General features: G+C 38.1%; 1 protein-coding gene across 1 annotated transcript; it reads left to right on the top strand.

Moving 5' to 3' along the window:
* Nucleotides 1-50: 50 nt before the first annotated feature.
* OSTF1 (osteoclast stimulating factor 1) lies at nt 51-20,637 on the top strand. The gene is made up of 10 exons (XM_065861212.2): nt 51-262; nt 10,276-10,322; nt 10,967-11,017; nt 11,101-11,164; nt 14,079-14,132; nt 14,583-14,690; nt 15,158-15,207; nt 15,323-15,401; nt 15,863-15,961; nt 18,820-20,637. The coding sequence occupies exons 1-10, from the start codon at nt 229-231 to the stop codon at nt 18,876-18,878; spliced, it is 645 nt and encodes a 214-aa protein (XP_065717284.1). The 5' UTR covers nt 51-228; the 3' UTR covers nt 18,879-20,637.
* The last annotated feature ends 5,938 nt before the right edge of the window (nt 20,638-26,575 follow it).

The raw sequence follows: 26,575 nt of genomic DNA, 5'->3' as shown, positions 1-26,575 counted from the left end.
GGGCGCTGCCTGTAGCACCGGCTCCTCCCTCTCCCCCGGCTCCGCCCGGCCGCCCTCTCTGCCGCCCTTCCTTCCTTCTTCCCTCCCGCCGCTGCCTGCCGCGCACCGCTCCGGGAGCCAGGCGAGGGCCTGCACCGCCGCCCGCCCTGCCCGGCACCGCGGGCCTGCTTGTAGGCAGCTGATCGCCGCCGCGCCGCGTCCCTGTGCGTGCTCGGCCCAGCCCCAGCCATGTCCAAGCCACCACCTAAGCCGGCCAAACCAGGTAAGGGAGGGGCCCGGCGGCCCGTCCCGTCGCCCCCCACCGCCTCAGCGGTAGCGCGAAGTCAGTGCGGGGCGTGGGGCGGTCCGCTGCCTGCTGACACGTGGACGGCTTGGGGTTCGGGTCGGTGCTGTCAGAGCCGGGAGCCCGGCTGGCGGGGAGCGGGGCAGGGCCGCCTACCCCTTCTTTCCCAGCCCCGCCGCCATTAACTTCCGCATCGCCTCCTCGGTGCCGGGGGGCGGGCAGCCCCTCCGGCGGCTCCAGCGCTCACGGCCCCGCTGGAAGCGTTCGTGGAGCTGCCCTCATCACGCAGGCATCGTGTCTGGGCGGGATCCCGCGCCTACTCCGGCTTGTGAGAACCTTCGAGAGCTCCGGGGACGGGACCCCCGTGTCGCGGGCTGTCGCGGAACCTCCTCGTTCCCGGTCGTCGTCCCGTGAGGCGCGGCCCGGGCGGCCTTCGAGGGGAGGCTGGCGTGGGATGAGCTGCACAGGAAACCTTTTAACTTCTTGAGAAACAGGCGTTGCAATACTCTGACGTTTGTCCTGTGATTGCATGGATTAGCGATACGCTGATGGGTGAAAATGGTTTTGTAGTATAGCTCCGTGCTACTTTGTTCTTCTTCCGTGGCATCCACTGCTTTGCCTTGGAGGACTCTCTGCAGCCAAATTCATGATGTGGCCTTCCACATCCTGGTGCAGATGTGCACGTTGCCCTTTCTAGTGCATTTAGTTATCAATGCATAAATTCCATGCGCCTGTAGCCTTTTCAGATTAATTTAGTGCAAAGTCAGTTTCAAAAAATTAGTAACAATCACATATTTTTCTAAAAACAAATAGAAAAAAGCATTGGAAGTTGCATTTTTAAACCTTGGAATAGAAATGGCATATTTCAGGTAAACATACATTCTTCTGTTAAAATTTAAGCCATTAGATATAGAGTTGGTTTTGTTTTGTTTTAAATAAGGCCTTGATCAGGAAAATTCAGTTGCTGTTTTTCATGTTTGCATATCATCTCCCAGTATGAAAGGCTGAATTCTTACTTTAAGTTAAATATTCATTGTGGATGCAATTAAATAGATAACACTAGCTGGTGTCTCCCAAAATATTATTATCTGATCTGTAGATACATTTGAATTTCAATATTTTAAATATTATTTGAAATAAGTATTTTTTTAGGAATAATTAAATACATAAACTACTGGTGTATTGTAACTAGACAGCTCATAAAACAAGTTTTAATTTGAAGTCAAGTAAGTGCAAACCTAATTTAGGCTGTTTAAACCATCAGTCTCAACCTTCCCATGGAAGAAAATGTGTTAAAGCTCTCTGAATGCGGAGTTTCATCCTTGGAAGAATTTTCTCTGCCTTGCAGTTTGCAAAGCCTCTTTGAAAACAGCTTACTTGAAATTAAAAGGCAGTAATAGAAGGATTGCTGTTGTGGACTCTCACTGAAAACCCATACTGAGGAAATCTGTGAGCTACTGAAAGGGTGTGGTGTGCCTCTTAACAGCCAAATATGTAAGAACGGTAGATTTTTCCCATTAAGCTGTTTTTTTGTTTGGTTTTTTTTTTTTTTTTTGTTTTTTGTTGTTTGTTTGGTTGGTTGGTTGGTTTTTTTTAGATCATAAAATTGAGGTATTAAATTTAACCTTAGATTCTATAGGATTTAAAGGCTCTAACCCTACCTGACCTGCAGGAGCTCTCAGACTCAGATGTGTTATGTCTAATACTAGGTGTTTCTCACTAGTTTACCAGCGTGCACTTTTGTGGTATGCTTGATGTAATAAAATGCATACTACCATCAAAAGGACAGGTTCCCTACCCCCTCCACTCCCTGCCACCCCCTTTCCATTCCATTTAGTGACATGAAAAGCTGGATCTGTGCTCTGACTTTCTATGTTAGGTTATTTTTATGTGTAATGAACTTGCTGAGCTGGTTTACCGCATGAGTGCTCGACACAGCAAACGGAAATGGGTAGAAATAAATGGCTGAAGAAGGAAGAGGAAGAGAATAAGAGAAGGTAGTGGCTTTCAGAGCTCTTTAAGGGTAAAAAGATTAATTTTGCTAAATCCCTAATTTTTGAAGAGAGTCTTATGGAGGCTAACGTGCTATTTTTTTCTCAAGGCGTTTTAAGAAACAGGCTGTCTTCTGGCATACTCCAAAATATTTCGGTAGTTGCATGTCTGGCTTTGTTCTGTCTATAATATCAGTTACACCTATGGTACTGTCATTCAGTCCCTCAGGATTATAGATGTTAAAATATGCTAAGTAAGACAGATAAATACAGAAACTGCAGTGTTGAAACAGTTGCAACAGCATTGTAATGATGTTTCTTTTGGTGGCTTTGGTGGAATGTCCTAGTGCATTCGGTCAACTTGTGTTAATTTTTCATCACTGACTATTATCAGGTATCCAGTCTGTAAACTGGGCTGTGACCTGTGTCAGAGGGTGGTGAACCTGCTTGCCTTGCTGCTGCATTGCTACAGTTCAAGACAGAAGGAAAAACAAGACATTAGTTGCTATAGTCCTTTACTCTGTGTTCAGGATAAAAAAGAAAAAAAAGTGCAGGCTAGGTAGAGATTAAAGGAGATACAGCAGGTGGCTGGGAAGTGAAATATATATTCATCCTTTCTATAACAGTGAATGTTCACTGTTCCTCATAGGGGTGCTGGACATAAGACTTGGATGACTAGATGGTGCTTTAAAAATGTGGGGAAAAAAGGAGGTGTGAAAGGAGAAACACTAACTAGCTATAGCCTTAAGTGTGGTTTTCTTCAGTACATGAGAGCATTTTATCTGATGGAAGGCTCTTCTATTAATCTTGTAGCATGCACAACATATTAGGATTTCAGTTACAGATTTTGACATCAATGTGTATTAGACAATCATCTGATACATTTGCCGACATTTGAGCTAGTATTTTGGGGTCTGTCATTATCCCCTTTGTAAGGGGTAATTGCTGTTTTTAGATGCTTTTGAAGGCTTTTAATTTCTACTGTTTTGAGACCTTTTTTTTTAAAAAAAAACCAAGTGCCTAGCTTTGCTTTTCTCTTGGGGCTCTATAGTAGTACTGTTTTCTAACTGTATGTCCTTTTTAAACTTGCTACTGAAGGAGTGAAGTGGGGGTTGAAAATTGTAGACACTTTATTTTCTGTCAGTGTTGTGCAAGTGTAGGTTTTCTCTTCTGTCTTTCAAAAATTCTATCTGTATCTCAAACTACATTATTTATTGCAGAGTTCATAAACCTCTTAAACATTCTGTGTTGGATATTAATCCTATTTTAAAAAGTTACTTATTAGGTCCTTTGAACCTGGCAAGCTATATTGTCTTCTGCTAGTTGTCTCATTGAACTGTGCTCTCTATCTTATCATGTGTTTTCCATTAGGGCCTTTCCTACTGTGCAGCAACAGCTTTTGGGGAGATGAAAGTGGTGTATTGATATTTTAAAGAAACTTGACTTATTTTCATGTTCTCCAGATGGAGTGAGTAAGGTTTGTTGATCCTGGCCTAGAGTTCACACAACATTTAGATTTTATGGAGAAAGACCAGTCTTTGTCCCAAGGAATTTACAGTTTTAAATTATGCCAATAGAGAGGAAGAGAAGCAGGAGGAAACATAACATATGTAATATAAAGGGTTACTTCTTGACGTAGGTCTATTGACTTTCCAGCCACTAGTAGTTGTCACAGTTAATAAAAGGATTCTGAAGATAAATATTGAATTTGACTCGCAATCAGGTTCACTTCACCTTAAATCTTAGGTAAAGTAGAAGCTGTGATAGCATTCACAGGAGCAGAAAACCATTGAGTCACATGCCTAAGGTCTTAGCAGACCTGTAGTCGAAGAAAGGTTTCTATTAGCTGGGGAGATGTGCATGTGTGAATGTGGGGAAATACACTGTGATCATCAGCTCTAAGCTGCAAAAGACAACAGAGGAACAATTAAACAGTTCCAAGTCTGCTTTCAACATGAATTTTAAATTTTCATTTCTGACCCCAAACCCTCTTTGTACTGCAAACTGCTGGAGCCAAAAACAAGCTTCCTACAAGTAAAGAAATTTCGTGTATTTGCAGAAATAATTTTGATAAGAAGTAGAAGCTTTCAGCATCAAATTGTGTCAGCCAAAATTAATTTGGGAAGTTGTGTTCACAGGTATCTTCTGTGAGAATATTCTTAATTCTGATTTTCTGTAAACAAATATTAATACTATTTGTTCCTACCACTCCAGATATTCAATGGTGTAGTCCATGGTTGTTCCTGGGCGACCCCGGTTTGTCATCTACACTGGCACAGCCTACCCTTTGCAGTCTTTTCAACATGTCCCTGAACAGATTCCTTGGCTTTTTTGTTGTCTGCTTCCTCCCCTCTATTTCTCCCCTCTGTGTGCCATGTGTTCGCTTCCCCTTTGTAACAAGCACTACTTAGAAGTGGAAGATAGTTCTCTAAAGTGGGGACTGCACTTTTTTCTGTCTCAGTTGTGGCAATCCTTGAATGCTGTGTTGTACTCTGTTGTGTCTCTGTGCAAGATCCTGTGAGCAAAATGCCAAAATACAAGTAGCACTCCAGTAGAATGTATTTCCATTACTGTTATTCATGCTTGAAGGTCTTGGTGTAAACCACCTTATTTTCCAGTTCGTAAGAAGCCAGAAAAAATGTTTCAGTCTGGCCAGTAATGTCCTTGAATGAAACTGCACATCTCCTAAGAGACATGCAGATCATAACACAAACATCTCTTTGCTTACTAAGGCAAACTGCAAGTATATAAAAAATTATTCTGACTTGTATCTTACCTTTGATATTATCACTTGACCAAAAGATTGTGACTTTGAATTGCTGGTGTACACTGCCAGGTTAGGTAATTTATTTGAAGGTTCTTAGGCCATTATTGAGAAAACAAACACACTGTCCTTTTGCCATCATGCTTTCTGTGAGGTGAGGCAGAAAGTACCTCTTGGTTCCTTCAGAGAAATCAATCTAACTGTGTATCAAAATTCAGATTCCCATTTACGCATATTCTGTGAGGGAGACTCTAAAACTAACATAGGCCCTGGAACATGCAGACTGTCCTTTCCCTCTCCCACCATCCTAAATTGTATACATATTTTCTCTTTTTGTTTCATTTGTTACATGTGGGGATTCAAATTAGTAGTTTTCCATCAAGTTGGTGCTAGAGACAGTACCTGATTCTCAGCTGCTCTTGTGCAGCCTTGTGGGAGCAAGGGAGAAGATGGCTGATGACAATTAGCCCAGGTTTAGCTTGAACCCTTATAGGAGTTGATAGACTTTAAGTTTTCTAATTTATCCATAGGTGACCATGGCCAATTCTTATTTTCTTTAGTAGGGAGATTACCCTTTTACTGTATTACAGGCACTTTAAGTGCTTTGTGATACGCACTGAGCCTGTTTATCTAAAGTAAGTTAATTACTCTGATTTTTTTGGTAGTCTAGAGCTGCTCATGAAATGTAACTAATGAAAATATCAATATCTGGTTTGTAAAATCTTTTTTGCCTCAATGAGATTTGATTGTGTCTGTCAGTGGCAGGTGAAGCCTGAAATCATAAAATGTTTTTGGTAACAAAAGACTCATATGAGTTCACTGGGGCTAGGCCTTGGAAACTGCTGTGAACATTGGCCTACTGCCATGATTATTTTCTTAAATAAAATAAATGACTCTTGCACCTCTTTTTGGTTGAGGAAGTAATATAAGTTGGCAGTTTATGAAATTGCTTTCCCTCCCGTTTGGTACTGAAAGTTCAGCCTAACTCAAATGCCAAAATAAGTAATGCCATCAGGGATGGGTCATTTTGTTTGTTTGGTAGTTTGGTTTTGTTTTGGTTGTTTGTTTTGGTTTTGCCGTTTTCTTTTCTTTGAGGGGTGAAAGCAAATAAGAGGAAAGCAGAAAACAGAGAGTGCTTTGGTGGCAAGTTGAGTAAAAGATGTTGGTATGGAGAAGCTGAGGTAAAAGTAGAAAGGAAGTGGGGAAAAAGAAGCGTCACTGTGAGAGAAACAGTAAGTCCTTGTTGCAAAAATAGTTAGCACTTATTTGGAAACCATCTCATAGTTATGCTGCAATTAATTAAAAATTAACCTCAAAAGTTCTAGAATGGAACAAAAACTCCTGCTCTTTTGAGAAGATGTTCTCTTTTTTATTAGTTTGTGTTACAAAGCACAGCAGCGATCTTGCTTTAGTTCAGTAAATATCAGAATCTGCATTTTGAAGCTGTTACCTCAGTTTCTTCACTTTTATGCACTTATCTGGGAGAGGGTCATATTAGAAATCTGAATCGCCTGTTTCCTTTCCTCATAAAAGCAGAGACATTTATAGGAGACATTATCCAAAATAATTTGAAGGGCATGGGTTTGGCCTAGCAGCCTGATAAACCATTTGGTTTATGTTGCTGGTTAGAGAGAATTGTTAGTTTGACTCCTTTACCCTGTTTTGCTGGGTGAGGGTTTGGCAAATTGTGGTTGGGGGAGTTTGTATGCTAAGAGTAGTTGTATCTGTTTGGTATTTATAATAAATTGCCTTTGTTATTTGTCAGATAGTTGTTTTACAGATGTTTAATGCAAATTGCATGTGAAGGAAAAGGATAGCCTTGTGACTAAAGTATGGGGTTGAAGAGAAGAACCATTTAAATTTGTCCCTGCACTTGGAAAAAATTACTGTGAGACACATCACTGCACTGGACCTCCATTTACTGTTTTTAAAAGGATACTCCCCTCATTAGTCATGCTGAGAATAAAATAATTAATGTTTATCTGGTGCCTTGAAATCCTGAAAAGGTACCTGTGTCTTGTGTATTTTACTTATTATGTCTTCTTGAAGTACATGGGGATGTGCAGTAAGTCAACTTTGATAAGTTCAGATCAGTGCTAATGTATTAGTTCTCCATCCTACATAAATCATACAACGTGATTCATAGTGGAGAGATGGTCGTAAGAAGGAGCACAGGAGGTCATTAAGCACTTTCTAATTTTTTGCTTCTTGCAAAGGACACCCATTAATAAGTCTGTCTGCATGCTTAGGGATGGGCATTGCTAGATAAAAGTACCTCAGGTGATTACTGGTGCTCATGTACATAGTAAGATACAATTCATCAGTATTTGCAGAACAGAGATTTGAGTTTTAATGTGTCTTTTGTGTCCTTACATTTTGTTACTTAAAGTAACCTATGCTGATTTTTTTTTTCCTTAAAAATTTGGCACAAATAATTGCCATACCAAGTGCTGAAGTCCTGCTCTTAGCTCCTAAATGCAGCTCTTATGCAGCAGCATAACCAGCTTTAATGTCTGTTTACCAAGAAACTTTTAAAAGACTGATGCCAATAATGAGTAGTGTTTAACTCCCACGTATTGTGCTGTAAAATCAAAATTAATCAGACCTGCAGTTCTATACATGCAAATCTGTACTTTGTATTTGATGACAGGAAAATACTTTAGAATGTGTTGCGCTATGTGTGATACCACAGCTTGACATTTATGGAAGTAACTTTCTGTTTCGGATGTACAGAATTTAAAAAGCAAAAAGAAAAAAAAAGAGAAACAAACCAAAACACAAAAAACTCCACAAGTGTAAATTGCTTTTTGTTTAAAAAACATGTCAACAAGACTTTTATCAGCATCAGTGTCTTCGTTCTTCTTTTCCTTGCCTTAGGGTGTGATAGCTTTAGAAGACCTGTTGACAGAGATGCAGTACATTATTACACGTCACACATACGACACACATATCTGTATTTCTTGCTTTTCCCTGTCTTTTTCCCTATTCTCATTTCCCCTTTTAATATTTCTTATTCGTCCCTTTTGCTGTCCATTTCCTCCTTTTGCTTACATAAAACCTTGAAAATCCATAGGTGAAAGTTAAAGTCACCAGTGTGCAGTTCTGTCTTGCATTTTGCTGTCATCTGTGTAAGAAAGCCAAGGAGAAGGAACAGTACTCTGTGTCACCCATCCTGTTTCGCCATCTTGTTCTTTTTGTTTGTTTGTTTTATTTTGTTTTGTTTTCTTCTTTTTGTGTTGTTTTATGTTGTTTCATTTAAATTATCTCCAGCTGCAGTTTAGATGTTTAATTCTGAAACTCTTAGATCTGAGACCCATTACTGTCTACTGTTGTTCATAATTTCTGTATGGATAACAGACAGAACAAAGGTTTCATCCTTATTAGCTGTTGCCACAATGCAGGTATTTAGTTTCTGAGGCAAAGATCTAAGAAGTGTTTGACCTTTTATCTCTAGTAAATGGCTGTTGTGTGAGAAAGAGAACCAGTAAAGCCAAACTGAAGATCTGTAGTGTTATTAAAAAATAAGATCTGGGAGTAGCATGGGATACAGTTATAAATTGGAAGAAAAATCATATATACTGTTTCTATATACATTTAGCAATCTAGAAGATTTACATGGATTGATTTTATGGTTAAACTTTTACATACACTTTACCCCAAAAAAGGCTGAGACAGAGGACTACAGAAAAGTTTTGCTTAGTAGTTATGATGTGGTAAATGCCACTACATAAATATGTGCTGTGGCATGGCTTTTGCTGAGGAATATCCAGTTATTTGAAATGTCTTTTAAGAGCCACCTCAAGACGGTGGGGTATGCTGCAAACTGTCATCTTATACAGTTGAGTACCATCCTCCTTTCTCAAGCCTGTCAGCATATATCAATTTAAACTGACAGTTCTAAAGGCCTTAAGTTAACTTTTGAAAATGATTACAATTGTCGGTACGATTTTTGGCAATTGGGGTAATGAAGAGTACATCTAGCAAAAAAAGGGCAAAAACATTTTAAGCAATCATGGTTCTTCATGGAAGGTTAAAGGCTTATCCTTGAGATACAAGGAAGCCTGCTGTCTCATTACTCAGTTCTCTCTGTGTATTACACTACACAAGATTTTTTTATGCACACTTTATTATACAGTACTAACCTCTGACAGTAAGCTCATCAGTTTCTCTGAGGATACAAACCAGCCTGGGCTAAGTGTGGTCTAGGTAATGCATTGTCCTGATGCAGCAAATACTGTTTCAATCACTAATTAGTCTATATAAACATGCAAAGTATAGTGGAAGACCCTGAAATACAGATACATCCTTAAGATATTTAAAAGTAAACAATACAGAACAATTTACATAATACATTTCTCCAGTGAGTTCAGTGGGCTTTGGCAGTTCAGCTAATAGAATTACATAAGATACATGTTTCTTCTCCTGTACTCTTCTTATACTTTCTGCTTTGTGCTCTTGAAATGTGCCTATATGGATTTTTTTTTTTTTTTTTTAATGTTTATAGGGATGCTTCTTTTGCAGTTTATGCAATAAAATTTGTACCTCTCTGCATTAAGGTTATCTTTTCTTGGCTTGGATGCTGCTGACAGTGTCTTCAAAACTGTCCTATTAAAATAAACATTGCCCACTTAGTGGAATTGTAAATACTATAGCTTATTTTAAGCATCTGAACAGAGTGCCATGTCAGTTGTACATTCCATAAATAGGACTTGATGACTATTTACCATTTTTTCACATGCAATGATTTCTTTGCTGCTGCATGATTTTCCTAATTAGTAACAACTGAAGTAAGGATGAGAACATGTTGCAGATGTTGGTCGTTGCTTTGTTTCTTTCCTTTTTCCCTTAATTTTGTATCATTTGACAATATAGGTATTATTAATGTATAAAACATGTATGAGTGTGTGGGAGTGTATATGACTGAAACTACAATTTGCCTCAGAAATCACTGGCAATGCTTTAGGTGACTTGCATGGTAATCTGTGAAGATTGTGTTAGGTGTGCACAAGAGACAGCTTACGTTTCACGGATCAGTTGGCCCATTGCCTTCAGAAACCATGCTGCTGGATTAAGTCTTATTCATCATGATTTTAATTGATGGAGGTATAGCATAAATTCATTCAGCAGGCAGCTTTAAGGATTAAGAAGAGTAATTTATTTGGCTTTGAGGACTGTACATGAATGCTGTGTTTAGAAGATGTGATACTGATACTGGTTTTTTTCTTTTCTTTTTTTAGGGCAGGTTAAAGTGTTCAGGGCCCTGTATACATTTGAGCCCAGAACGGTAAGTACATCTAGATTTTAGGGTTTTGAGCAGCTTAATTTTAGTCTTGTCTATAATAACATTTATTCAGTTCTACTAGGGTTAACCTATTAGACTTACTGTACTATATTTTCAGTAAAAAAGCCTGTTGGTGGATATAGATTCTTAATGTGACCATAACTGTCTGATAAATCACCACTCTCCTATTTTAAGTCCAGCTTTTTTAAAAGCAACATACTTTCTTCCCTAATGTCAGTTACCTGCAATCTAAGATGAGCAATTTAAGTGACTTTTTTCTTTTCTTCCAAAGGCAACAAAGATAGTTGAGAACTAAGACATGTGATGAACTGGGACCAACCAAGAAAGGAATGAAGTTAACAAACATGAGATACTTTTCACTGCTTTGTTGGACAGTGTTCTGTTGGAAAGGCCACAGTCTTTTTCTTTAGTTGTCAGGAAGGTCACAGCTCCAGAAAGTTACCTGTAGGCAAGTCAAACTACAGTATGAAAGACTGTGAGAGTATTGTCCAGTTGCTAGAGAATTAGATTTATTGTTCTTTTGAAAGAAGAGATGAATGTACTCTGCTTTATCCAAGTATTTGTTTTACAGAAATGCACACGTTGAGATTTTTGTTTACTCCTCCTTTTTTTTTTTTTTTTTTAAGCCAGATGAACTGTACTTTGAAGAAGGAGATATCATTTACATCTCAGACATGGTGAGTCTAACACATCCCATACAGTCTGAATACTTCTGAGATGCAGCATATCCCCTCTGAAATATTTTAACTTTTCTCTGCAGAGTGATACAAATTGGTGGAAAGGAACTTGCAAAGGGAGAACTGGACTAATTCCAAGCAACTATGGTAATGTTTATAATATTTTCATGTGGTGAGATCATTCACAATCAAAGAAAATCACTGAATAAAAATAACTGATACACTTATTTCCAGAAACTGATCACAGTATTAGCGTTTAACAGTCCTCTACCAAAGTGTTTCAGATACATCTACAATATCAATCAGCACTGTACACGAGCAATAGACAGGCTGTCTTATGTTTTTATAACCTGGAGGCACCTTGAGTTTGCTCACTGTTCATGTTTCTGGTTGTGCAGGTAACAGCAATAGATGCTCTCAGTTTTGAGGGCAAGAGCACTTGGATCTAAAGTAAGGTTTTACAGATGGCACGTGAAAGTGATTGACTTGTATTCTTAATACTCTCAATAAACACACTGCAGTGTTTAAGATCTTCTCATTAGCAGTGTCTTGGCTACATTACTTCAGTCTGTATATTGCCTTTTTTTTAAGTAGACAGGATGGACAGCCACAGCCTTTAGTAGCTTTCAGATCAAGAAGTCTGACTCAGCATGGGGTGGCTTCTTACAGAGATAGATAGTCAATACTGAAATTGTTAAGTAAACCTGCATATGGACAGGAAGCTAAAACAGATTGTGAGCAATTCTGTAGACCTTTGTGGTTTTTTTTTTCCCCCAGTTAAGTGATAGAACTGTTCTGTTTGCCATTTGTTTCTTCTAATGAATATATTCAGCTACCGAAAACACTGTTTTCTTGTGGATTAAATATCCTCTACTGATTTGGACTGAATAGAAATTGTCTTTTCAGATTCAACTAAAATCACTTTGAAAAACCGTTGTGTACAGACAACACAGCACAATACTTCCAAGTCCTTCCAGGAAAATGTGGGCAGAGCAGTAGTGTCATGTGAAAGATTGTATCAAAACTGCTAATACATTAGAAACTGCGGTAGCTTTATGTTGTTGCTTCTTCACTAGAAGATATTATGGTAGTAGTGCTACAATTCCCTGCACTGACTTGTAATAAGTAGAAGTACATGAATAGAAGCCTGTGGTGAGAACATCACATCAAATTTCAGCATAGTTTGTGACTTCCAGGCTGTTTCTACTCTTACCACCTCTCAGAGGTGGCCACTGTTACATACAAGAAGAGTTTATACATGCTTACCTGTACTCAAATTTCTTTTCAACATTAAAGTGTGTAATATTCAAAATAAGGCAAAAAACTTAAGAATTCAGTTTGTGTTCCCATTGAGATAGTTTGGAAAAGTTGCTTGCAGAGTGCTTTACTGAAAAGTTATTTGAACAACAATTTAACTTCCATTTTAGATCAGGTGGAGAGGTGCGAGGTGGTGGTGTCTCTGCAGATTTGCAAAAATTTAATGCGAAAGCAGAACAGAAGCCTCTGCAGACCCTATGAAGGACGAGTACCAGAATGAGTCTTTCTGATTTAGACAAACTGCGCAGAATCCCCAAAGGCCTGCTACCACTAGTTGCCACCATTAGGACTGCCTAGGTTCAGTCTTAACCATTGAAACACTGTCACCTCCTGTGCTCTTGTACAATGTTTTTGCAAATGGTGGAGACAGATCTGAAACTACTGAGTGTCTGGTCAGGTGTTGAGCTCTACCTGATAGGACTGAAGGAACAAGTTTGGAAAGCCTGTGAATAGAAAAGCTGATGAAGACAGGATCAGTTCTATTTGTGCTAAAAATCCTTACTATTTAACTTCTGATAAGAATTTTCTGAATACAAAGTGATTTTTAGGCTTTCAGGACAGTGTTGCTAGGTTAGTGTTAATGCTTTCTGCTGTGCACAAGCACTGCTCAGGATGACTGGCATGTTCTGCTTGTGTAGTGCCTGACTGCTCTGGCACTGGCTTCTCCCATTCTGCATTAGGATTCTGTTCATTGTTTGCACAAATTTTTTTCTAACTGAATGGTCAGAGTCTAGCATTTGTGTTCTGTTTTACTTACATGTAGAGAGATAAGCATGTGAAATCTTGCAATTAAAAGCATTGGAGGAGAAATACACACCAAAGTAAGAAGAGCTCTGGATAGGCCACAACATTCTTGAGACTTTCATTAATATTTCTGGTAACTGACATAGATAGCATTTCCCTGCATTGGATCTGATTACAGTAACATTTGATCTGAGGAACACCCTTTCACATTCTCACTGCTTCCTGTAACAAGCCACAGTTGTAAGGTCTTAGAGATCCTACTCATCTCAGATTGTACACTGTCCTTATTGCCTGTACCTGTGGTAGTCACCTGGTTTTACACCCAAAACCTAAGTTTTTAAAAAAGTGTTTCCAGATCATGGTCCCACTTCTGACCATGCTGCTCAGTTTATTTGTGACCATGAACTGTTCGCTGCTCCTCTCTAGTGAAACATGAAGCTTGTGAGATTAAGAAAAGGTCTATAGAAGCCTGAACTTCAATCTGCCCATCACTACATACCTTGTTTAAGCAGTTTTGTTTTGCAGACCTCCTGCAATTTTCCAGGGAAAATAAAAAGACTCCATAAAACAAAGAAGCGTATTGACAGTGGACTTTTCTAGTTACCCTTCACAGACCTCTTGGAAATAATTCACTCATAAGTACAGATGGCAAGCTGTAGTTTTAAAGCCTAGCCACATGCAGTTGCTCAAAACCGTCTTACAAGTGTAGAAAGAGAAGTAACAGCTGAGATGAAGTATTTCCAGATTCCTGGTGGCTTGCAACTGTTGATCAATTTGATGTCGTTCTTTGAAGTTTTCACAAGCTCTTCTCTGAATTGGTTTCCGATACACAGGGAATTGAAGTGCATCTGACTAGTCCATCAGTCACAAATCTCCTTTCACGTTAGAGTCGAATATATTACTGGTTCTTCTGGAATAAATCAAAGGTTTATTTCCACACCAGTATGAAATATCTGCTCAGTTTCTAAGTAGTTAGAATTTTCTCTCTTTTTCATCTCAGTGGCAGAGCAAGCTGAGTCTATTGATAACCCACTGCATGAAGCTGCCAAACGTGGTAAGTGTGATTTGAGTTTTAGTTGTATAATGCTGAAGGATGATTTGTTTGTTTTCTTTCAAAATAATAATATATTTAGAATGAAGATGTCCTGTCTGTTTTGGTTGTCTGGTATCTTGAACAAGTTATCTGGTAAGTTTTGCAGCTTTCAGAAGCTGAGCTGGTTTACGGCCTGAAAGAATTGCCACTCCGTGATTGTATACACAGGAAAAGTGTTTAGTACCATCCATTTAACTGCACAGGGATCTAAAGGTCTTCTGGGAGTGGAAGAAAATATGGTTGTTATGACTTTGGTTGTTTTATGAATTGTAGGTGTTGGTGCTAAATACTTATTCCCTTAATAAGTTCATAGGAGGGCTCACACCCTTCAGAAAGAACTATGTGCCTTTAATGGTTCTGTTATTTTTTCAAAGAAAAAAAAAAATTATCAACATTGAATTTGTCTTTCAGGCAACCTGAGCTGGTTGAGAGAGTGTTTGGATAATCGAGTTGGAGTCAATGGCTTAGACAAAGCTGGAAACACAGCTTTGTACTGGGCATGCCATGGAGGCCACAAAGGTAACAGAATTAATTTGAAATGACTGTTCAATGGTTTTCTTCATTTGCTTGTTAGACTGATTGCTAAAATTGCAGTACTAAATAATAAAACCAAACCAAGATTTTTTAAAGATCATTCTGGTTCTTTTAAAAGTTAAAGCTAGAGGGAAGGTTCAGCTCCATCAAATGCTGTGCGTTTTATTGTTGCTGTTGAAGCAGACATTCAAATCAGTGTAACATTTAGAAGCAGAGTGGGAAGCAGGACAAACCAAAAAGAAGTGCTGTATTGTTTTGGCTATTTTATGCAGTAGCATTTCTTTGTGACTAATGGTTGGTTGCTCAATGCTGTCTGATTGTTACAGATCTTTGTTAGCTGATTGGATGTCTCTTTCATTGAATCTTAGACAAAATTTATACTCCGAATGCAAAAAATCCCATTTGTTTCCTGAAGTTTTTATCTTTATTTTCCCTCTCCCTCTTTTCTGCAGATATAGTGGATGTTCTGTTTACCCAGGCAAATCTAGAGTTAAACCAACAGGTAAGTTAAACCAACAGACCTCTACAGAAGAGGTGTGGTGTTATTAATCCTTGGTACAAGCTGAAAGTTTTTTTGCTGTATTTTAATCCTGTTGCTTTTCCCTCTAACTCCACAGAACAAATTGGGAGACACAGCTTTGCATGCTGCTGCATGGAAAGGTTATGCAGATATTGTAGAGATGCTGCTGGCAAAGGGTAAAGATCTTCACCAAGGTTTCAACAATTTGTGTGGCAGACTAGATTCCTGAATGTTTATTAATCTGTATTTTTTTAAACTGTTACTCCGGTAAAATCCTTAGCCAACTTACCTTCCTGACTTTGTAAGCCTTGCAGAAAATTCTGGCAGCTATTTGGAAAGTAGACATCTCACCTGCTCAAGATAAATTTCATCCTGCTTTGCAGACAAAATTAAGCACTTAACTGCAGAACAGCAATGACACCTGCTTCCTGGAAAGGTAGAGCAGCCAGCGAGTTCCCCAGCCAACTGTAGCTCATGGAAGAGCATCCATAGCTCTTAGTATGCTTCAGAATGGTCCACAGATGAGATTCCCTTGTCCATTACTGTTCCACTCATGCTACTGAAACTAGTATCATAATACCATTGCTCAAGAGATAGCTGAGACAGTGATTCATGATGAAAATTTTCTATTATAAAGGGGCAAGAACAGATCTGAAGAACAATGAGAAGAAACTGGCTTTAGATATGGCAACCAATGCAGCTTGCGCTTCCCTGCTTAAGAAGAAACAGAGTGCAGGTATTTCTGATTTTTTTTACTCTGATACATTTTTTTGTTTTAAAGGACACTTAATTTTTCAACTAAGTATCAATATGTTCATAGCTGTAAAACCACTTGTGGGCTACATAGGGTAAGGGTTGTGTTTGGAAGAGTTCACTTGAGAGGATTAGTTCAGCAGAGCTGTGATAGAGACCTGTGGTTTATCACATTCAGTGTTGCTGAGCGCTCAAAATGCCATCTGGTGTCGGTGAGAGGCAAAAGAGTTCAGAAGATGTGAAATAGTAAGGAAAGGGAAAGAAATGGAAGACAAGCACTTCAGAGTGGAGAGACAGAAAGAAAGCAAGGATAGAAAGTACTTTAAAAGCAGTATGCCACAAGGGACAGGGTATGAGAGTAAAATGATGTGGTATGTTCTCCCTTATGCCTGTCTGTTCCCCTGAACTAAGCCAAACAAACACTAGCAGGTGCTCTTCTTTTGTTTTCTTGCTGCTAATGATTTTAAATTTCTTATTCCTGTGTCTCTCTGAGTGGCTCTCTAATAGAGAAATAAAGAAAGAATGCTTTATCAAAATAGTCTCACTGCCTCCCACTTGCGTTCATCTCTTCTAATAGCACAGTGTCCTTGTACAAAAGATTTAAAGAGATAGGATATTTTTAAAAGCATAGCAGAGACTTACTTGTTCAGTATTGCGTGATTAATGTTATCTGTAGCTTTCAGGAGGCTGAATTTCAGGTGGAAATCCTAGGTGAATTACAAATAAGATGAGAAATTACTGAAAAACACATGCTGAGTTACAGCCTGTATCAGTGGGATATCCAGACTAGCAACTGTATTGTCACAGGGCTAAGCAAGAACAGAGGAATGCTAACCTGTAAGCAGTTAGCAGATCTGGGAATTAATGGTGGAAAAGCTGACTGCAGCTTTAGAAGACCGAGAAGAGTAATTGCAGCAAAAATACTGTGCAGCTCTTTGACAGAAGTAGTATCATAATTTCCCAGAAAACCTTGACAAAATATTTCCATCAGTTTTGACTCTAAAGAAAACAGTTGTTACAAATGGCAGAATTTCTTCTGTTTCCATATTTACTTCTAATCTTAGTTAATCTCTGTTAGGAGCACTTATTTCATCTTTGTCAGTTGTAGGCAACCGCTGCAGGAGTATTCTCTGTTCTAATGTCTCTAATAATTATATTTATGTTTCCTTTTCTGATTGCTAGCTAACTAATCTTTTGCTTCTAGTGCATTTTTTTTCACTCCCTCTAAATTAATTTTGGTTTGTGGGTGACTGATTTTTCATCCTTCGTCGCTTCTCTATCACCAGTCTCTGGTACTCTTGCACACTCTCATTTCTTGTTTGCCTTGATAAGAGAGCTGATGTTCTCAGTCTACCTACAGTTTCAGTATTAGCTTCCCTGTTAGTTTTTCTGTTTTAATTGGCCTTTTATAATCTTTGTGACACAGCTGATCTGTATACCCTTCTTGTATTTTGTGTTTTCTTGGTTATTTTTGTTAATTTCATTCTTCAGTGTCTATTGATTCTACATTTCAGTATTTCCAGTGACTGTGAGTGAAACAATTATGATCTTTCAGATTCACTCTGATATCAGTAGTTTTCCTGTCCCTGGTTTCAAATCTGTTCCTATGTAGAAATGGCTTCTGTCATAGTCCATCTGGAAAATGTTTTATCCAGGGAAGCTTACTTTCCTTCCACTTAAATGTTCAGTTTCTTGTTTTGCATGTATACGCATACATTCAAATGTTTTGATTACCGAAGTATATTCTAAGAAATGAAAGTTACTAAAATCTTGTCACAGAAATACAAAAAGTCTATGTCATCTTTGCTCCTGAATGGGGGAACAACTATCCAGAAGAAATGAGATTTGTCTTTTCTTGAAGTATGACCCCTTCAGCACAGGGCTCTACAGATTCTTTTCTTTCCTTTCTTCCTTTGTTGCTTCTCCTACTCAAAAAGGAAAAAAAAAATTATTTTTCTGTATTAGATTTCTTTTACCAAAACCATGGAGCAGGTTAGTTTTAGATGCACTTATTTTTCTTCTTCTAGGATAATATGATTATCACTTCTGTGAATTATGTCAGTCTTGTTATGCCTGCACCCAATATTTTTAATACTTTGTTTTAATATGTTATTGCAAAGCTATGACTGACTAGGATCTCGTGGTTCCTGGCTCCCTGTAGTACAATATAATATATGTTATATGTAATCTGTATTCCTATTCCTATATATTTGAAAATGTGTAGCCAAATAATTATCTATCACAAAAAGCCCATGCTGTTTATCTTTGTGCAGTCCCAAAGGTAGATGTAGTTCTCCAGGCACTGCTGCACATCTGGTGAATATACTTTAATTACTGCTGTTTTCTGCTTGCTGTCCTTCAATAGCAAAAGCTCATAAATAGATATAAGAAATATTTATTCAGGAAAAAACCCTAGGTGAGAAAAGACAGAGAGAATAGGTGGAATGTTTTTGATTTTAAGCAGAGAACGGCAGCCATCTGGGCACTCAGAATAAAATCATAGAGGCTTTTCAACAAACTTACCCATCCTTTCTTTTGCAATTTAAAGGTAATACATACAGAAAATAGAATTAAAGAGTTCCAACTCTGCTGTACAGGTTCCATTGAGCCAGAAGATGGCTCTTGAAGTTCACAGGAACAGGCCAAATCACATATGTAGGTGATGTGGCTACTGGCTTAGTCCTGTCTTTGAGATCCAGACCTACAGCCCCATCTGTGTAGCCTTAGTATCTCTAAATGTCAGAGAAATCAGGTTTCTCAGATGCTGGTTTGCAAGCGTTGTAAATATGAGGCTTTTCCTGATTATATCCTAGATTAAAATAGAACTTTTTTTCTTTCCAGGTACAGTCCGAACATTAAGTAACGCAGAGGAATACCTCGATGATGAAGATTCTGATTAGCTTTTTTGATTCAGCTTGAGGAACTATGACTTGTGTTTCCTATGTCATTCCCAAAACATATCTTTACAACTGTAAAAATATTTTTCTTAGACTGTTGCAGTCTTACAATATAGTATATAAATGAGAGGGTGAAATCATGCTTTCCAGAGGAATAATCTTCATGTGTGCCAGAAGGTGCCACATTTTAAATCGGAGTTCCTTTGGAATAATTTCACAGGTGAAATGTGGCATACCCTTGTTGTTGAATGGGCAGAGGACCACCTTCTAAATTCACAGGTTTCATCTCAGGCCTTCCCAGCAAGTGCCTTGTGTCTCTTGAATACACTCCTCAAACTGAAAGGTCCCTCCGGGATAGCAGGACAGCACTGCTATAATTTCCCAAAATCTCATGGGATATAGGTTCTGTTGTGTGGATAGTACTGGCAGAGTCAGTACTGGCTGACAGGCATGAGTAGAGATGCTGCTGTAGAAAGTGACCATCTTTTGCCCACACAGAACCAACAAGACAAGGTTTTATATATATATATATATATATATGTGTGTATATATATATATATATATATATAATTTTTATATATATATATTATTATTTCTCCCCCCCCATTCCTTTGTGTACCCCTCTAAGTAAGGGGTAGAATGACATGGGATCATCTGCCCTGGACGCTTTGTTTTCTCTATTGCTGTGGGCTCAATCCCTGAAATGTAAACTCAGGTGAAATGCTTGCTTAAGTCAGTTTTGCTTGACAAATACGCTTAATGTTGGACTCAATGGCTTGATTATTTTGCTTTTTGAAGTGCTTTGTGCTGAAACTATTCTTAGTGAAAGGAAGACAGAATATTTTTCTATTTATCCTGCATAACTTTTTTTTTACTGATCTTTTGCTTTTATTTTTTTAAAGTGTTCTTATATTTTTTTCGTACGTTACCTCAAAGCTTAAGTATATTTGAAGGAGTGAGGGAAGATGTATATCAAATATACCACAGGAATCTATAGAAGATGTATTTGAAGCTGAATAAACATTTAAAAAATGTGTTGCTTCTTCCTGTGAATTAAAGAGAACTAAAAAATAAATTAGACCACTTTCAAGCTTCCCTGCAGAGTTAAAAAATAAGTATTTCCTTCAAATTGCTCAAGTAGCTACAGCCAAATATTATGCCATACTGGGAGATACTTCCTTACTGCAATGGTAAGAAAATGTTACAAGTATTTGAGATACAATCTCATTTTCCTTTTTTGTTGCTAACTTCCCTATGAGCAACTGTGACAGATTGAGTCCAACACAGCAGTCTGCAATGCTTAAAACAAACAAACAAACAAACAAAAAAGTAAAAAAAAAAGCTTTTGTGAAAGATTGGGGATAAATGAAAAGCACTTGTCAAAGATTGGGGATAAATGAAAATCACACTAAGTCTTGTAGTGATTAAAAGAAGCCTAGAGCACTCATAACATCCCGCTTAAAAAATGTATTGAACCAGATTTTTGTATTTTTACTATTCTGGAAAGAACTAGATACAAATAAAGCTTGTTAAATGAGCACTTACCAAAGAAGGCAGCATTTGATTGACCAGAATCGTGTAAGATGGGGGCATTGCACAAATAGTAGTCTGCAGATGATATGATTTTAAACTGTTTAAGTGTTACAACCATAGAATGAATGTTTTAACCCTATGAAAGACTGTGGTCAACTGAACAGTAATGTTTTATTTTGTGTGAACTTGGAGATCCTACAGAGGAAGAAATAAAAACCAAAGACACCAAGTTTTTCTCTTTAACTTTCATTGGAACCGTGGTCGAACATGACCTGTAATAGACAGAGACTGTCCTGCTTCACATTTTATGGACAGCTGTTTTCACTAGCTTAGACTCAGACTTCTACCACAGTCAAGACACATGGTGCATGCTGTTGATTAACATGATGCAATTTTACAGTGCAAGCAAAAAAACCATGTTACACGTCTTTTTCCTGCATAAATGAAGCTCACAAGGTCAAAATTCTTCATTGTCATGGAGAGAGTGACATTTTCCAAGTCACTGTTTTCTCTATCAAGCTTTGGAGGCAGAGGTTGTATTCATAAGGAAGTCTTAACATGATGCCTTCTGCTGCCGTGGGATCAACATTCTCCAAATTAATTGCAGCATTTGATTTAAAAATTTAATGTTATAGCGAGGTCTGTGGAATTAGCTGCTGCCAGAAGACTGTGTGTTCTTCTGCAGACAGATGTAGGTGCTGCAAGGGCATAATGGTGACAAGAGCAAAAGCTGGGCTCAGAGTTTGCCCGTGAAGTCCTCATTGGAGTGTCCTGGAGGAGGCACATAACATCAGAACGCAGATAACAAGTGCTATAATTTGTTTTTAGGACCAAAATTACTCCTGCTTTTTTTCTTCTGTTCATGACTTTGTTTTTCCTCATGCAACTGTCTACTTATCTTGTGAAATACAAATCACTGTGCAAACTTCCAGGCAATAAATTACTTTTTGCCTAACTCTAGCAGTTAAGTTTTGATTTAAAAACAAACAAAACCCAGAGCAAAAGCTTTCTAATTAGAAGAAATTACAGCTGGAGTAAGATGATACCATGTTTTACTAGTTATGCAAACGTGCTTACTCCCCTTACTTTTCTCCAATGTATGTGTCACTGCAGGCTCTTGCATAAATGTAAGACTCTTTCCAAGGAGAGCTGCTTTCAGGTTTGTAACAAGAAGAAGAAAAGACTTTTAAGAAGAGCAGCAAAGTGAAAGTTGTCAAGCTCATGGGGCTTGCTGACTGCACATTTAAGGCTATTCAATATTTCATGCTTCTGGTTGAATACATGCATGGCTTTCTTTTGAAAATCAGTTCTGTTCCAGTTGGAAGTGCTGTGCTGTTTGAAGATAGAAATTGTTCTAATTTATTTGAGGCTTTTTCAAATTAAAACAGTACGTTTTCTTTCTACTTCATCAAAAATCAAATGCTTAATCCCTGTTTTCTACAGGAGAAAATGAGATATTTATTGAATTTACTTTAGTATGATTCTTAGAGAGTCCATGTGGATAATCTTCAAGTTATGCTGTTTTACTAAGAAAAACCCACGTACTGAATTCGGTTATTACCTGAAATGTAATATGCTTAGAACAGTTAAGTTCACACTAAATGTTTAGACTCAGTGGCCTATTTCCTAACACACTCTCCAGTTTAGAACCCTCCCTGCCACCCAAATCCTAATTTCTCACGACAGCATTGTGTTGCTTGTGTTTGTGCTGTATATCAAGACCCAAAAATTGCTGAAAGTAATTTAGCCTGACCTTGTGATCATTTCAGTTATGTGCTACAAAGTCAGGTGTTTGAGCATTCAGCATACATCACTGAATTAATGATTTGTTTTCAGCCACTGACAACTTCTAATGAAGCCATTGAAACAGTACATAGAACATTGTGAAAAGTAACAGGCCATCAATTTGCTGCTTCTTGAGACAGATGTACGCTGAAGTTACAGAAAGTGTTTCAGGACAATGTTAGTCGTACTGTGCTTTGACCATATTGGGAGACAGAAAGAAGCAGAAATGGTTTTGAATAACTTGAAACAGGACTCTTCAAAATAAATTAGTTTTATATCAAATTAATTCGATACCAAGTCAGTATCTTCATTCGCTGAACAGATGAAAAGGGAAAAGCTGGGGGTTTTTTGGTCTGTTTGGGTTGGTGGGTTTTGTTTGTTTGTTTGGTTTTTTGTTTGTTTTTGTTTTAATTTGGTTGGTTGTTTTTTCTTTATTTGTTTTTTTAAGTTACACAATAAAAAACAGATAATCTAAAAATGATAGTACAAAAGCAGTTCAGAAAAATGTAACTTCACAGGTTCAAGGGCAGAATTTGGAATGGTGGTTGTGTCTGCCTGTGGCAGGGAAAAAACTACCAAGTACCCATTTACTTGATGCCTCATGTTTCCTGGCTGATCAATGATGCTGAAGTCCAGCCAGCAGCCTCTCCTAGAAAGCCGCATCACTACTTTATTCAACTTCGTTCTACTAAGTTCAGTGGCTTTCCTCTGGGCTCTGTAGAGCAGGTCTGTAGCGTGCCAGAGAACTCTCCTGGGAGACAGATTTTTGTGAGAGTGATCTTTAGCTGACCCGTGAGCAATGTCACTGGAAAAACTGGTGTGGTCCAACCAATATTGATCCTCTCAATTACAGAACTGGGGCAATTTCCTGTGATTGTGACCACCTCCTGAGGTTGGAGGCTGAGGGAGCCTCTTGCAAAGGTAACAGTAATTTATGTGAGTTTTTTAGTGCATATAAAACATCACAGATCTTGGCGGGATACCGGTGCTCAGCTGTTCCCCGTGCATTAAGTTTCTGCAGCCAGAAAAGGGTCCATAACTCACCCTGTTCCCTTGAGAGTTGGAGCTTTCACTGAAATCCTGAAGCACATATCAGAGGATCTATATCTGTTCTCCACCCTCACTTGGGAGCTTTTCCTTATAGAGGTGGATTATTTGGAGTATGTGCTATTTCTTAGATTGAAAATCCGTATTTCTTCTTCCTCATCTCTCCAAAGACTGACTCTTAACTTAAAGGACCTTAGTGAGATTTCACATAAAACATATGTGAAGACATGAAGTACCACTAAGCAAATTGGACATTTAAAAGTTGATTATATTCATATTTCTGTTTTGAAGGTCTGAAGTCTCTGGAAAACAGTGAAAATACATAGGAAATGGAGTAACTCTGTTTTTAAGATCAGTACAGACCTGGTTTTGTTTTCATGATTTGTGTTACTTAATGTACTATATTTCTGCTCCCAGCTTTGCTGCAGTCAGACCTCCAGTTGACTTCATGTCTACAAGGACATACTGAACCGAATCCTTAAACCTCTTTGGAGATGTTCAACATAAAATCAGAATTAAATCCTCAAAATTTACATCCAATTTTAATGTCTTTCCTATTCAGCAGACTTCTGTATCACAAGTAGTTCTGGAGTGTTAGTAGTTTACCTGGGGCTTTTTTAATTGAAGGTTTTAATTTTATCTTTTCACATTATTTCCCTAAAGTAGGTAAAGTTATGATACACTTCACATAATCTGAAATTCATGGAAGAGTAGTACATTTCCTTCTCAGTCTATCAATTTTTACTTCTCTACAAAAGCTAATTTATGCTTTTCTGTTAAAGCTATTTTCCTGGAAAATCCCATGGAGATCTGACACCATACTGCCCAACTATGAGTTTAAAACAAAAGAGTAACAAAGAAAAGAAATTGTGTCTGGACTGTGTGCAGTTATGCTGAAAGTGAGAGCAGTAACCATTTTATTAATGAAAAACTCATGTGAGAGGCAGGTTGAGAGCAGGCATTGTACTTATGAGAAACTTATGTAGATTGATTGAAGTCCTGAGGTAGCATTTACTTTGGTTTTAACAACTCCATCTAATCAGATAAGGTGGCCAATTCAGTTAAAATGCTGTGAGAACTTTTCTAAAGTTTCCACAAGGAGTTACAGCAGTGGAAAGTTATGGAGTAATCAAAATGCTTCCAGATTTCATCCTGCTAAAAGGCTATAGAGTGTTCTCTAGTCAGACAAGAGTAATTCGAAAGCACGAACCACTGCAGAGGCAGAACCACTGCAAATGGCTTTTCTCATCAGTAGGAAGATTTGTGGTTAGTCATTTCCTGCTCCCCTATGTGTCCAGATATACTGTATGTCTTTCCTTCCTTAAAAACATTTTTTCTGCTAATTTGATTTCCTAACCTTCTACCAATTACTTGGAAAGACTTAATTCTCACTTTAAAAGGCAGAACAGATGTAATTTGTAGGCAAGACAAGTCACTGCATTCTTAGTTACCTTAATTCTATTAGCTGTTGCAACTGTTTGACATGGTCCTAATTCAGCAGACTGTTATCATGTTCAGTTCTGCACTAGAGAGCATAAATGGAGATTGTGATAAAATTAATTGAAAAGGAGGATTTGGCTGATCTTTTCCAAGCATCAAAAATCTGATAAGCGCAGGCCATGTATTATCCATTAACATGTACCAAGATGCAATATTTTCCAGCTCCTTAGTATGAAAGGCTATTAACATTATTAAAGACGAGTATTTAAAGCTGGAACATAACCCTGAACACTAGAAAATTCCAGTCAAACAGAAGAAAACTAGTGTTTTGTCCATACATGGGAAACAAAGCAGCACAGCTGCAGTAAGCCTGCAGAAATTTGATACAATGGAGTTTACTAATAAAGGCTAGCAGTGTAAAAGCAGTTATCCTGAGTGTCTCATCAAACCTGATGATGCTATTTCTGAAGATTACCAGCTTTCAGAAACAGCATATCTGTTTTCATACAACATATAACTTGTGACATGATATTCAAACACAGTTACAACCCAGGGTATTGTTAATGTCTCACATGTTAGGAAAAGGTCTGTTTTGGCAAAGATCTGTTAAATGCTGAAAACTATGTAACACAAATTATGTCAATTATTTACAACCAGATCTGTGGGTGTAATAACAAACTTGTGAAACAGTAAATAGTGATGTAGTTTAATATTTATGAAGATCTGTTCAAATGAAGCGATATTTTTAAAAAAGCCAGATGCAAAGTTATGCACCTAGGAAGGAGGAATGAAGAGAATCCAGTTACAGAATCGGGAACTGCGATTTTGCTCAGGCTGTAATCTCTCCTTAAAATTCATTTTGTCTTCTGAGAGAGGATTTCTAAAATATTCTCAGCCTTTTTCCCTGCTCTTGCCAATCCTTGCTGTATTCAAAGGAATGAGTTAGTCATCCCAGATACCTTTTGGCACGCAGCAGCTGAGGGTGGCAAATTTGGCGTGGATTTGGCATTGGGTTTTTTTTAGTAGTTTTGGGTTTTGTTTTAGTTAGTTGGTTAGTTTATTTGGGGCTTTGTGTGTGTGCGCGCATGTTTGAATGAGATTTTCTTCTTTTTTTGCTACTTTATCAATTTGTAGAAGAAAGAGTTATTAATATCACTGCAAAGCCAGCACTACAAGCTCACTTAATACAGTGCTTCTCCACAAATGCTAGAAAACCTGTTGCAACCCAAGCAATCAGATTTTGTGATGGAATTTGGCTGATCTGCTGTAAAAGTTATCAGAAGTTAAATGAAAATAGGATGGGTGCCATGGGTGGGGGATAAAAAAATAAAAAAGCCCTGAAACTTTGTATATCCCACTTCCTGGTGTGTAATGATACAAGACCAAATTTCGTTGAGTTGAATTTGGTAAGTGGCATTCTTATACTTGATTGTTTTTTACCAGTTCAATGGAAGCTTTTGATACTAATATAGAAACAAAGCCTCACACACAAAGCCTTTAGTGCTCTTGCAGGTCCACTTTTCTGCTAATTTTTAAGGGTATGTTTTTCCTCTTTCTTCTGGATTACTACAACTTGCAGCGCTAGCCTGGTGTGTATGTCCACTATAATATTTTTTTAAAGCCAAAGCTGGTTCCAAGCTGAGAACCTTTTCTGAGGCATAAAAGGGAATTCCACTATGCTTTAGGAGTTTGGGTTGGTTGGTTGGCATTGTTGTGGGGTTTGTTTTTGTTGTTTAGTTGTTTGGTTGGTTTTGGTTTTTGTTGTTGTTGCTTGTGGGGTTTGGTTTTTTTTTTTTTCCTTGGTCACCGCTTTTCTCTGTAAAAGAATGACAGCTTCTTTATTCTTAGAAAAATTCAGATCAGCTTTTCCATTCACTGACCAGATATCCTGGGAA

Source organism: Patagioenas fasciata, chromosome Z (assembly GCF_037038585.1).
Source record: "Patagioenas fasciata isolate bPatFas1 chromosome Z, bPatFas1.hap1, whole genome shotgun sequence".
NCBI classification, from domain to species: domain Eukaryota; kingdom Metazoa; phylum Chordata; class Aves; order Columbiformes; family Columbidae; genus Patagioenas; species Patagioenas fasciata.
The sequence above is the reverse complement of the archived record's forward strand: the minus strand, read 5'-3'. Positions and strand labels throughout refer to the sequence as shown.

What these genes read in the sequence shown, in the direction of transcription:
- OSTF1 (XM_065861212.2), top strand. Translation starts at nt 229, where the DNA reads ATGTCCAAGCCACCACCTAAGCCGGCCAAACCAG. An exon ending in TCATTTACATCTCAGACATG is followed by an intron (nt 11,018 to 11,100) that starts GTGAGTCTAACA and finishes TTTTCTCTGCAG; the next exon opens with AGTGATACAAATTGGTGGAA. An exon ending in GCATGAAGCTGCCAAACGTG is followed by an intron (nt 14,133 to 14,582) that starts GTAAGTGTGATT and finishes TTTGTCTTTCAG; the next exon opens with GCAACCTGAGCTGGTTGAGA.